Source organism: Ostrinia nubilalis, chromosome Z, assembly GCF_963855985.1.
Source record: "Ostrinia nubilalis chromosome Z, ilOstNubi1.1, whole genome shotgun sequence".
Taxonomy (NCBI): Eukaryota; Metazoa; Arthropoda; class Insecta; order Lepidoptera; family Crambidae; genus Ostrinia; species Ostrinia nubilalis.
Genome location: NC_087119.1, coordinates 26,721,808 through 26,735,337, shown reverse-complemented (window position 1 = coordinate 26,735,337; position 13,530 = coordinate 26,721,808). Strand labels below are relative to the sequence as shown.

The 13,530-nt window shown below is 42.9% G+C and overlaps 1 protein-coding gene across 1 annotated transcript in view; it reads left to right on the top strand.

Annotated features, from left to right (window-relative positions):
• LOC135086953 (1-phosphatidylinositol 4,5-bisphosphate phosphodiesterase gamma-1) overlaps positions 1-11,831 on the top strand; it is a 30,187-nt gene extending 18,356 nt beyond the window's left edge. Inside the window, exons 10-15 of the mRNA XM_063981786.1 lie at positions 2,454-2,648; positions 5,422-5,601; positions 8,006-8,148; positions 8,637-8,948; positions 9,231-9,412; positions 10,822-11,831. Of these exons, the coding sequence (XP_063837856.1) occupies positions 2,454-2,648; positions 5,422-5,601; positions 8,006-8,148; positions 8,637-8,948; positions 9,231-9,412; positions 10,822-11,072 (1,263 nt within the window). The 3' untranslated portion in view covers positions 11,073-11,831. The remainder of the gene's footprint in view (positions 1-2,453; positions 2,649-5,421; positions 5,602-8,005; positions 8,149-8,636; positions 8,949-9,230; positions 9,413-10,821) is intronic.
• Positions 11,832-13,530: the final 1,699 nt, after the last annotated feature.

The following is a 13,530-nucleotide window of genomic DNA, read 5'->3' as shown; positions in this document are numbered from 1 at the left end:
GCCTAGTCTACAATAAGAGCACTGAATCCAAAAACAACGACAATACTTGTTTGATTAGCTAAAATTTTCCAGAAGGTACCAAAAACTTATGCGTAATAACCCGATTTCAAATATTCGTATTTAGGGCCAGATTAAATATTTATGTTGTTGACAAGACTGAGTAGTTAAATTAATCTTATATAAAAGAAAAAACGTCTTTCGAGAGTGATCTCGTATTTATTTATAGAACCAAGGTCACATTTTGAACTGATATCGGCTTTAATGCATAAATGATAAATCGGTACTCGTTTTTCTGGAATTTTCCTATAATGTCTTCTTGCACGTAGGCCACACGAGCACACGAGGTAGGAGAACAATCGACTTGTCAACAGGCTACATGACTATACACCTATGGTTCCATCGGTGACAGATAACTTAGATCTATAGGTAGATTCATAAAATAGTTATTATCATTAGAACATTTTCTAGTCAATTTCTATTTGGCGTAGTTATTAGTTTAAACGGGATGTGGATTTTATATTTAAATATTGCATTCTATAGTTTTGTTGCATAGACCTAGAATACGTAGCAGCTTATCATTTTCATGTACATGTTTTATCCGTAGTGCCATAGCTAGGCTAGACTCCCCATCTTGTAGACCAATATTTTTAAATAATTCCAAAAATTAAAGCTGACGCGAGTGTGTTGAATAAATTTGCCTAAAGTTCCTGTTTGATATACGAATGGTGTTAATATTTTTTGGCTAGTATTTATTTATAGACGAACGCACTTTAAGGTCTGGCTGAGCGCGGGATGCAAGGTGTAGGCCGCACCAAGGGTATGGTGATGTGATGTGCAAGGCCGCACGTGCTGTTTGTTTTTAAGCTCGTCCATTATGGGTGCGGGCAATACCTATCTACTTACATAAAGAGGGTGCGCAGACTCCCAGGCTCAGTGCCACTCGGAACGCGCACCGGAGTGCCTGCGATATATAGCCGACCATATAATATACAACAGTGCATAATAAATAGCATTTCAAATCCTCATATAAAGTGTCTGTCCCCCATCCATTTCCTGTACTGGAAGCTAGTGCCGGATAGAGCTTTCTTTATTGTTGAAAAAAATTACCTAAAATAGCCATTAAAATTAAAAAATTGTGCGTAATACTCTGATGCATTCCCTTGCATAAGAGCGGCTTAACTTTTCAAAGTGCAACTAAAGTGAAATTGCATTCATCTCAACCGCGTAATACATTGCATATAGCAAAAATGGCACCAAGAATAGCATATCGCATCAACGTGTCGGTCTGCTGGTGGCCATTCCGCGGCACCTACCAGTACACTTTCAAAGTGTTTCTACGATTCAACAACGAAGAAGTTGATACCAGTGCGACTCGAATCATTACAATCAAAATTTGTCCAATTTTGGGGGAATTTAACATCACCGTGTGGCAACATGTGCTGTGCTACAAAAAAGAGGAATAAAAGTAGGATTTGGACATTTTACATTTGTATAATAAGTATAAAAAAGTAAAATAATTCGTGTATGATGCCAAAAAATCTTTCCACCCATTTTTCCGTCCATAACAAGTTGCTGTTTTAATAAATTCAGGAAAAAAGGTGAGTCATTTTAATAATATTTACTAGTCCAAAGAAAAGACGTAAATTAAATTGTAACAACAATGCTATAAAGGTACAAGTGAAAAGGATTCTTCTAGAACTTCGTATATTTTTTATTAAATATTTTTTAAATCGTGTGTACAGTTTGAGATGAAAATGTGAGGGGTAGTTTTTTGCGAACACTTGACCAAAGGGATGACGCCCAGCGTTAACTCCGCCGCGCATGGTGTACGATCTCGTGCCCGCGGCGTCACGATGGTGACCACGACAACAAGGTGACGCGTGCTTCCCACTCGCGTCGGCTTCGTATTATCTGGTCCGAGGTATTGCGGGCGCGATGGAGCGATTTAGCGTAAGCCTTGCAATCTTTGGTATGCTAGATGTTCTTATAACTAGACCTAGACTAACCCTAGGATAGATTTTTCTGAACTGGACTTTGTACTACTTCCTTAAATGTATATATTGTTCACTGCCAAAAAAGCATAGTACTTATCTTATTTTTTCTTTTTCAGTATTTTTTTATATTTTTATTTCAGTATTTTTTATTCTTTTTTCAGTATTTTTTTTACTATTTCATTTTTTTTATTTTTTTTTTTCATATTTTTTTTTTTTTTTACTTCCTTTAGGTACAATGACTTTTGTTATTTTTTTTTAATAAATAATGCTTCTGGTCCAAACCAAATGTTGGTTCTTGTAAATGTTTCAATATTTTTTATTTTATTATTAGCTATGTTTTGTCACAAATTAGTAGTGCTTATTAGCCCCACCTTTCCCATCTTATCGCATAAGTGCATAAATGTTGTGTCTACAGTTTTCTGTGTTTATAATAAAAAAATGCTTTTGTCCCGGCTTCAGGTGACGGTGAAGGCTCTGTACGACTACCGCGCGCGGCAGGACGACGAGCTGTCGTTCGCCAAGCACGCTATCATCACCAACGTGGACAAGCCCGACGAGGGTTGGTGGCGCGGCGACTACGGCGGCAAGAAGCACCACTGGTTCCCCGCCAACTACGTCGAGGAGATCGAAGTCCCGCAAGCTACGGAGATCGCAGTTAGTATGCTTGCGTATTGCCCAACTAACACACTGTGAACGGAACATAACGTAGAAGCGAACGCAATACACTCACGTGACGCACCCATGTTTAATTTCCACTCGACTTATCCGAATACAAGAGGTTCTACGTTTGTATCTCTTTGTCCATATGCCTCATGAATGTAAAACGATTAAGTTGATTAAACAACAAGGAAACTTGTTTGTTCAGATATTATTATTTAAAATATCTTTTGGCTCGTTAAATCGAATGCAAGTGACTTGTGATAACTTCGTTTAAGTGTGTAAGTGAGTTTAATCTCACATACGAAGAATCATTGTCATAGCATATTCCTTATCCTGTAAGTGTGGCAGCAGTAGTGTAGTTTATTATCATATTTCTTTGTGTGTACTGTACTCGGTAACTGAGCGATTACGTCATTTAATTCTAAATCTTTCCAGATGTTTCTGCAACAAACTGTCCAATAAAATGTTAGTATGTACAATTGATTCGCCCTTCGGTTGTGTACTTGTGATTCAGTATATTCTAAGGAGCTTCTATGCGTTTCGTTCACAAACCCACATACTTAAGTAACTACTAACACTCAATAGTTTACATACGGCTCGCAAGGAAGGCACCTCTAATGCTGGGCGCATTGCATTATAGGAACTTTTAAGAGTTCCATTGCCACACGAATAATTGTTTCAAATGTTGCGAGTTTGTGCACCGGTTGATTGGTGTGATTCACATTACTTTAGTGGAAATATACTGCTTATTATTTGCTGTGCGGCGTGAAATTTGAAGATGTTTGTGTAAATAAACTTAAACCATGGCTTTTCTTCAACAATGGCTTAAAAGTGCGAACGAAGCGCAAGTCATTGTGTTTGTGTGCGTGACGCATACATATTATATTGTTATGAAGCTTTGTGTGTGACCAAATACTTCGGAATCTGGTAGAGTTATATGGACTCATGGTTAATTTAAATTTATTCTACGCAGCCGAAGCCGAAGTTGAAATGATACTTGATGTTTACATGTGCTCATCAATGTTTGTCATGCAGTTTGCTCATAATTTGACACATGTTCGTTGCTACCTTAGGCCGTCTACTTCTGGACAATGGCCTTCTGGATTTCCACAACAACTGGTCCTTTCAAATAAATGCGTGACACATCAATGTGTCGTTCTTTGCTTTGATAATTTGTGTGGTGATGGTGTCGGACTCTATGGGCTGTCGTAGGTATTTATCAATAATTCAATATACACAATTGTGTGTGCTGACTCCTGTTCCATCTAGGAATCGAACCACTATAAAACGCTGAATGAATTCATTATTTTATATGCACAGTTACGATTACGCGTACGGTTCTGTGGCACTTTGACATCAATTGAACACAAAAGCCATTTCAAATGTAACTTATCTGCATACTGAGACTCTGTAATTGGCTAAAGTTATGTATTGAACTCTTCTGTATAGCCTGACCAGGAACATAAAAACCCTCGCCATGTTGCGGAAAACAGTGGTACTAATTTCTTTTAATGGCAACAGTAACTGAAAACTTCATTGTCATGTCACCTTGCATGTCAGTCTATTGCTGTCAAAGTGTAAACAAACTTTATTTTAAATGTGCGCAATTGATTTTGTGAATTAAATTGCTAAAATCTTTTTATAGTCGTGAAAGAAAAGTGGTTTACAATGTGTTAAAGTATTTGTCGAAGAGAAATACTAAGGGTTCGGACAATATTTTCATTGAATAATGTTTCCGACAAAGGTTGTCAAATTGACTGACATGTTTATCGCATAGTACAGTCCACTATGAAAATTAGCTGTGGTTTGTTTCAACTACCTATTTTAAAATTTTTTGTCACTTTCTAAGTGTTGAATTTTATGGAATTGGGAAAGAAGTACCGAGTTTGAAGCGTTCATGAGCAAACATTGCAGTTGAATATTCAAGTTCTGAATTTGATTATTGATGAATCCCAACTAATATTATAAATGCGAAAGTAACTCTGTCTGTCTGTCTGTCTGTCTGTCTGTCTGTCTGTTACGCTTTCCCGCTTAAACCTCGCAACCGATTTTGATGAAATTTGGCATAGAGATAGTTTGAGTCCCGGGAAAGAACATAGGATAGTTTTTATCCCGGTTTTTGAAACAGGGACGCGCGCGATAAAGTTTTTCTGTGACAGACAAAATTCCACGCGGGCGAAGCCGCGGGCGGAAAGCTAGTGATTATATAAAGATAATAATAAAATAAATCCTACTAGCTCGATTGATGGTTTCATTTAATTTATTTAAACCAGGTTACCTATAATAATATTTTTTCGTTAATTTATGAAAATGTCAAATTAGCCCGTAATCCTGAATCCTGATACATAAAGTTAGCCTATTAATTTAACATAGGTACGACTGTACTCAGTGTTGCACTATCAAATGCAATTGACGCGCCTCTATGCCAGGGTTTTTATGTTCCTGGTCAGGCTATAACATATAAATTGTTGCTGTTGAGTTTCCAAATAAATAAATACTTAGAGCGAGGTCTATGGTATACCAATGAAAATCACCATGTTCATACTCACACAAAAGTGTAAAGTTAGGCTAACACTTTATTGACAAGTTGGGTTAGCAAAAAGCGGACTTGTGCTACTAACATTCGAATTCTTTATTAGTACTTTATTGGCACTTATGCACGTCCCAAATATCTCTGCCTCTCGCTTCGGGACAGCACATTGGCTGGCGATGAGAAGTGGCGGGAGAAAGAGTAACCTTAGTATACTACAAGTTTGGTCGTTTGCAGACGAGCGATACAGCTGCGTTGGGTGCCTTGCAGCAAGGCGAGCTGGACGTGATGGGAGCAGTCGTGGAACTGGTGGTGGGCGAGGAGACTGGCAAGCCGCGATGGGTGGTGCGCGTGCAGAGCCCCGCCATGGTCTCGCCTTTCGACATGGCCGCGCCCACCAGGGAAATCGCTTTGGAGGTCAGTGGCACTTCATGGCACACGCACACACACCCCTCCCTTACGGCCGGTTCACACATGTCTCCGTTTTACTGCTCCGTTTTATCGTGTATGTTTTTTTTTTCGTCGATGGCGTATGTAGTTGTATGAGTGACTTCACACATGACACGATATTCTGTATACAGTAAGAAATATCGTTCCGTAAAAAAATTACATTCCGTTTTTACATCGAATACTGGACGAAGGAACAATAAAAATATACGGATACGTAGAATTTTAACGGACGTCCATACTTGTAGAATAGCGGCGGTATACTGCGAGTTTTCTGTTCACACATCGGATCCAGTAATGACGGATCCGTTGAACGTTATACGGTGCATATATGTGTGAACAGAGCATAAATTTATGACGTATAACGTACTAGTAAAACGGACTCCCATGTGTGAACGGGCCGTTATGGAACTTGATCGAATGAGATCGAAACACGCAGTTCGGTTTGTCGCCAATACTTCCGTGCGCGTGTTTAACTGCGCCATCACATTTGCCGCAGTTAATCTTTATTCGCTCACCTAGGGAAGGGACAGGGGCGGTCCCCCACTCCCGGAAATGGTACTTCCTTCATACCTACCTTATATTGCATCTTTAAGTGTCATATGTGCGGGACAGTGGCTCATCGCGTCATTGGGTCCCGACTGCAATAAGCCACTGTCCTATAGGTTTTCGGAAAGTGGATGCTAATCATCTCACACATTTTACCTCCCCTTGGCAACCCTTCATGATAAGAAACATTTGTGGGATATTTCACAAGCATTCGCTTCGATCGCGATATGTTACCATATCATTTCATCAGTGTCATTTCTTTTGTACCAGTCTACTAACTAAAATTGCTAAAATCGAGTGGCAGTGGGCGGGGCACATATCTCGTAGAGACGATTGGGGCAGAAAAGTTTTCGAGTGGCGACCACGGGCCGGAAGACGTAGCGTGGGCAAGCCTCCCACTAGGTGGACCGACGATCTGGTGAAGGTCGCGGGAAGAGCCAGGATGCGGGCAGCGCAGGACCGGTCATTATGGAATTCCTTGGGGGAGGCCTTTGTCCAGCAGTGGACGTCATTCGGCTGAAACGAATGAACTTATACAAAAACATTTTCCCAACCTTTTCTTTATCCTTTCTTCTTTAGGCTATTTTTTGTAATATTGATATAATGTTAGCAGGATATCGGTAGAGAATCACATCGGCTGCAGAACCTTATGTGGAGCCTTTTTTTCTGCAGCCACTTGATCCTGACGATATAGGCAGCCATGTAGAAGGGCTTAGGCGGGCTAGTGTGGTGACCGTGGCCGACCACTCGTCGGTCTTAACCAAACTCATTCAATACACAGTTTCGGAACCACTAATCTATATGTTTCAAGTGAGTCTGTGTTCTGGAATTTTCCCTTCACGTTGGACTAACAGTCGTCGCCGGGATTCTTGCAGAAGGGGTGCACATTTGTTCCAGTAATCGGGCATACTTTTATCCTATTATTATTTCCTATGGAGCTAGATTCTTGTAGATGTCAAAACCCTTGAGTTACTGGCGCAATTGACAGCTGAGATGTCAAAAGTTTTGGCAAAAGCTTTTGCCACCGCATCTGTCCCCATTATTCTGCGTTCTCTAAAGCCGGGTCTAGACGGGTGTAAGGCGTAATGGGATGTATCGTGTAATGTAATGAAACTATTTTCATACTATTATGGGCAACACTTTTCATGTAATGCTCGTAGTGCCATCCACACGTTGAATTCGTGTTACATTACACGTAATTACACCCATCTGAACCCGGCTTAAAAGCTAAGAATAAAGGGTGCGGTCGCGGTTCAGTTGTTCTCTCAATCTAGCGCTAACCCGCAGAAGCTGCTCAACGGAGGAAATTGGCGATGGAGTTCCTCAAGGGAGTATTGCTTGATCAATATAGTAGGCCATAACATGTCAGACATATTGCACTTCAGCGGCTGTAGAAGAAAGCAAAGGTAATGTAGTTTTAACAAAATTATTTTCAGCTTGTTTTTTGTTTCTCACTTAATTTTTCATCTCTCAATGCTAATCTCTTGTCGAACTAACCAGCACAGTCTCATGCTTACACTTCTTGTCTCATGGGGCGACTAGCGAGGTCTAAATGCGAGAACAGTGCCCGATCTGTATCCGGTGCTTCACATTTAAGACTGTGCAGTGTTTAAATGGTAGTAAAGTGTTCTCAAAATTAGCTTTGCTTTAACTAAATACCGACCGCTGAAGAAGACATTCCAAAGTATAATTTAAAGCTTTTTATATTGATATTTATGACGGGTTTCATTTAAACTTCAGCTCTTTTTGCTTATGACAGGAAAAGTTGGGGTGATATCATTTAACCACGTGACAGCATTTAACGTAGCCGTGCGGTGGCTTTCAGTGGCTGACGGCCATCAAGGAGGCGGCGCAAAACGCCAGCGCGCGCTCCATCCAGCACAAGAAGATGGAGCGCACTTGGCGAATCGCCAAGGAGGTCTCCGACCTGATCGTCTACTGCCGATCTGTCGCTTTCAACCAGCAGAGGTAAGCGTGCATCATCTTTTGTCACTGTGTATCTTACAAATGAGTATTTAACCCGCGTGTCAGTTCACACAGAATGATCAGCATGAAAGTAAATTTCAAACTGGACTGTCGTCTGCGGTGTTTCCGGACGGATACGACCTGCAAGCTTTCAAGAGGAGAGCGTATCTTTACCTTAAAGGCCGGCAACGCACCTGTAACGCCCCTGGGTCTGCGGGTGTCTATGGGCGACGGTAATCACTTACCATCAGGTGATCCGTCTGCTCGTTTGCCTCCTGTCACATAAAAAAAAAACTCCTATGTTCTTCTGATTAAATTCTTTGGCGGTTCCAAGACAGCTATCCCCAGGGTTGACTCAACCTTCACCGGTTGGGTTTCATTGGAGGCTCAGCTGTAAATCCTGGCTATTCAGGAGTTGCAGAAGTGATACAGCGGTGTGTTTATTCCCGTTCCCGTTATAGATGTCAAACGTCCTGAATATTTCCCTGCAGGCTCAAGACTAAAGGCTTCGTGTTCACGGAGATGTCCTCCTTCCCCGAGACTAAGGCGGAGCGCTTGATGTGCGTGAACGAAGTCAAGTTCTTCGTGAAGTACCACACGGTGCAGCTCAGCCGGATCTATCCGAAGGGGCAGCGCATCGACTCGTCCAACTACAACCCGGTGCCCTTCTGGAACGCCGGCTCTCAGATGGTGGCGCTCAATTACCAGACGCCCGATAAAGCGATGCAAGTCAACGTCGGCAAGTTCAAGGAGAACGGCAACTGCGGGTTCGTGCTCAAGCCGAAGTTCATGCTGGATGAGACGTGAGTCTGGAACTTTGATCAGTTCGGTGCATCCCTTTCCATGAATGAAAATTCAAATTCTTTGTTAGTTAATGCAAGATTTTTAGACGCGTCCCAAATTTATCTGGTCACACCATCACCTTGGGATAAAATATAGGGTGGTACCGGGAAGTAGGGACGAAAATATGTCCGTCACCTTTGTTAAACTCTACCGGGAAATACAATTTTCAAGATAATAATCAAGCATTCTTTTTACACTGTGACGCGTTACAACGTGGCTAACTTTCCTATGTACTCGTACAGATACAACCCCTTCGACTACAAGGCGATCGAGAAGTACACGAGCCCGTGGAAGATAAGGCTGCGCGTGATCGGCGCACGGCACCTGTGCAAGACGGGCCGAGGCACCGCCAGTCCTTTTGTCGAGGTCGAGGTGCTCGGCGCCGACTACGACTCCGGCTCCAAGCTCGTCACCAAGATCGTCGGTGAGTCTGCTAGCGAGCTTTGGCAAACCCTCAATTAAATTCCTCAATTAAACTTAAAGTACCAAACAGATCTGGTAAAGGTCGCGGGAAGAGCCTGGATGCGGGCAGCGCAGGACCGTTCATTGTGGAAAACCTTGGGGGAGGCCTTTGTCCAGCAGTGGACGTCATTTGGCTGAAACGAACGAACCAAACAGATCAGTCAGACGACCTACTACAATCTGTATTCCTCAATGTTCTACAAATTATAGACAGAACTCTTTCCTTGTGCGAGCAGCGGCCCAGGTGAATGGGCTCGTCGATGATCGTGAGCTGGACCTGTTCAACTCCAAACCAGTAGATTTTAAAAAAACTATGTCGAACGAGTGGTTTGAATTGGTTCCCTGATCGGAGGTTCTTTTGTTCCTGTTTTAATATTCTTTTTTATCTTTTATTATAATGTTTAGTTTGCAGCGTGATTTTTGGCGTAAGAAGTATAAAATAATTTAAGTATATTAGTAAACATTATCTTAGTTATTGTATGCGAAAACATATAATTGGTGTAAAGTTTTATATTGAGATAGTTAATAAGTCAATTAACACTGTTTGTTTTCCGAATAAAGTAAAATAAAATAAAATAACCCTCCGAGTCTCTTGCACTTGCACGGGAGCGGACGACCAGCGATGGCTTGCCTCAACTGGCTGGGAGTAGGGCAGGTTGGAAGAGTACTTACTCGTTCTGCAAACTTCTGTGTGACCTTAACAGAATCAGCCATGGTAATTTTTTCTGCTACTTTTCATAAAAGGGTGCATTCACATGACCTATTGGCGCTGGTAGGGTAAAAAGATTATGAGACATGTAGAGGCTCCTGAAGAGCAAAATGACGATTTGTAAGAACTATTTATTAGTCTAAACAAATAAAGAAATTTTGACTTTGACTTTGACAAAATGTTACGGTGTTCATCAACAGCCTCTACATGTCTCATAATCTTTTTACCCTACCAGCGCTTCGAGACCAACATTTGGCAAGTGCTGAGAAGAAGCGCCGCAACAAACTCAGTCACCACTGTCTGCCGGTTAATATAAATAAATAGAAATAGTAGTAGTAGGTACATTCGATTCAGGAGCAGTTCACTGAATTTACCATGCATTCTTGTATGGTGTATCATAAGAATGGGTATACAAGATTGCGTGATATATTAAACAAGGTAGTGACGTGCTAATATCTAGACTTACATATTAAGGTACTAGTAGAAATGACTCGCATACATAAATTTGAATAACTTGGATTGACCAGTCCCCGAAAGCAGCGCCTGTTCACAGACATGACGAGTGAACCAGCCATCGCTTCACTCGACCATATTAGAGGGAATGTATCTTTAACGCTCGGAAGTTCCGTTTTGACAAAATTAAACTACTTGTTGGTTTTCAGCGGACAACGGGCTCAACCCGATCTGGAACGAGAGGTGCGAATTCGAGCTGCATAACCCGGAGTTGGCGCTGATCCGGTTCTCGGTGCAGGACGAGGACATGTTCGGCGAGCCCAACTTCATCGGGCAGGCCACGCTGCCGGTGCGCTGCCTGCGTGCCGGCTTCCGCAGCGTGCCGCTCACCAACGCCTACTCCGAGGAGTTGGAGCTGTCCTCGCTGCTGGTGCGCTACTCCGTCTCCCGGGACCGCTGATGCCGGCTCCCGGGACCCGGCGGCGACACTACGACGACCCCGGAGCCGCCGCGGACGACGACCGGTCCGACTGCGCCACCCCAGACGCAACCTGCGATAAATTTGCGCCAAATACCATTTATTTGTCCTTGGCGGATCTGGTCGAAAAACATCAGGATTGGAGCCAATCAAAAGGTCCGTATTACGAAAACGAGGAATTTTTTCGCTGGGCGAGGTTAATCGAGGAAAACGATGTGAATGAGATACTTAAATTTAGACGGGCCTCGTCTGATAATGAGCCACGCGTTTGTACTCGCTCGCCTCCACTCGAGCGGTCGGTGTACCACCCGCGTGAGCCGCCGGTGCGCGTGACGCCGGGCGAGGCGGTGTACCATGAGCCGCCGGTGCGCGTGACGCCGGGCGAGGCGGTGTACCATGAGCCGCCGGTGCGCGTGACGCCGGGCGAGGCGGTGTACCATGAGCCGCCGGTGCGCGTGACGCCGGGCGAGGCGGTGTACCATGAGCCGCCGGTGCGCGTGACGCCGGGCGAGGCGGTGTACCATGAGCCGCCGGTGCGCGTGACGCCGGGCGAGGCGGTGTACCAAGCGCCGCGTGAGCCGCCGGTGCGCGTGGCGCAGCGCGAGCCGGCACCGGGCGAGGCGGTGTACCAGGTGCCGCGCGGTAGGGTGTACCTGGCGCCGCGCGAGCCGAAGCCGAGCGGGGCGGTGTACCTGTCGCTGCGCGAGGAACCGCGCGGTAGGCAGGGTTGCATGATTTAAATCAAGTTGATTTAAATCATGATTTAAATCACGATTTTTATTACATGATTTTTTTAATAAAAATCATTGATTTAAATCAATGATCGAAAATGGAATTAATGAATGGCTGGGAGTTAATATTAATCAACTGTAATGTTCGAAAACAATGTTAATATTAGGTGTTAATGTATGAAATTGTCGTTTTGTATGGAGAATCTGAAAGTTTTAATTTTTCCATACAATCACATTTGCGATTTTTCAGATAACCACATAATTAATTTTTTTTGGCGGTGTTGCCTGCTCCATACATCAATTCTACGTAAATAAAAATGTATTCCGTAAGAAAAACTAAAGAAATGATCGCAGAACCTAATAAAAATCAAAAAAATCAAATTAATCAAAAAAATCGTGATTTTTAAAAAAAAAATCAGATTTTTTTGATTGAAATAAAAAAATCGTGATTTTTATCCACCCTGGCGGTAGGGTGTGCCTGTCACTGCGCGAGCCGGCGCCCCCCGCCGGCCTGCCGCGCTCCAGGCGGCACGCGTGGGGTGTTCTGTGCAACTTCCTCACGTACTTTACAAGGGACAATTCACAGTAATGTTTGTAAAACATTGCCATTGGCAGCGACAATTTTGCTGTAAAGCCTAATCGCGCTCGCACACTCACTGCGGGCGCCCGTCGGACAGTCGCGACAGCAATATAATTACGCGCGAGCGATAAGGATGGGTAGCTTGGGGTCATTGGACAAAATTCTACGTGTTAACGGACCAGGCTTTAGTAAACATGTAACCGCTGCAGTGCGGGAGGAATGGCGACGGATTGTGAGGCTTGCCACCACCTGGTGTGAAGACCACGACCACACTGGCAAGTGTAGCGACGAAGAAACATGTAACTATTGTTTGATATGCGGTACGAATATGCTTGTAAATGCGTACTAAATATCACTGAAGTTAACTTCAAATATGAAAATGAATTGTGTAATGGATTGTTGGATCAGGTAAGTGTATAGGGGCGGCGCCATCTTTTCAACTTTTATTCTTTTATTCAATTCGCTAAACGTGGTTTGTGTTGTTGTTTACCTAAACAGCAATAGGGTACAACTACAACACATGATTCTGAAATATGTTGAATGTAATGCAAAGTCAAAGTCAAAGTCAAAATTTCTTTATTTGTTTAGACTAATAAATAGTTCTTACAAATCGTCATTTTGCTCTTAATGCGTACAGTTTAACAGCGCGTAATTCTAACCGTTTGTTGCTTTGATGATTAAATGTATATTTGTATAGTCCGGTCGCCGAGCACGTAGAATTTCGTCCAATGACCCCAAGCTACCCATCCTTATCGCTCGCGCGTAATTATATTGCTGTCGCGATTGTGCGACGGGTGGCCGCAGTTAGTGTGCGAGCGCGACAGCATCATAATGGGTAGCTTGGGGTCAATGGACGAAATTCTACGTGCTCGGAGACCGGTCTTTAGTATATCTGATACGAACTTATAAAGAAAAGATCTGTTTGTTTTAAAATTACGTTTAGCGATACCTTTAAATTGCTCCTTATCTGTTCTTGTCCACTTTAAAATATAATTAGGTAAAATACAGCTCGATTCATATGACAACACGGCGAAATTATTAATATGATGATGGAAATTAGTAAACGTTACCGTGTAGTGCATTTTGATCTCCGTGTGTCCAAGAATCGTGCTTTATTTTACAGAAACGG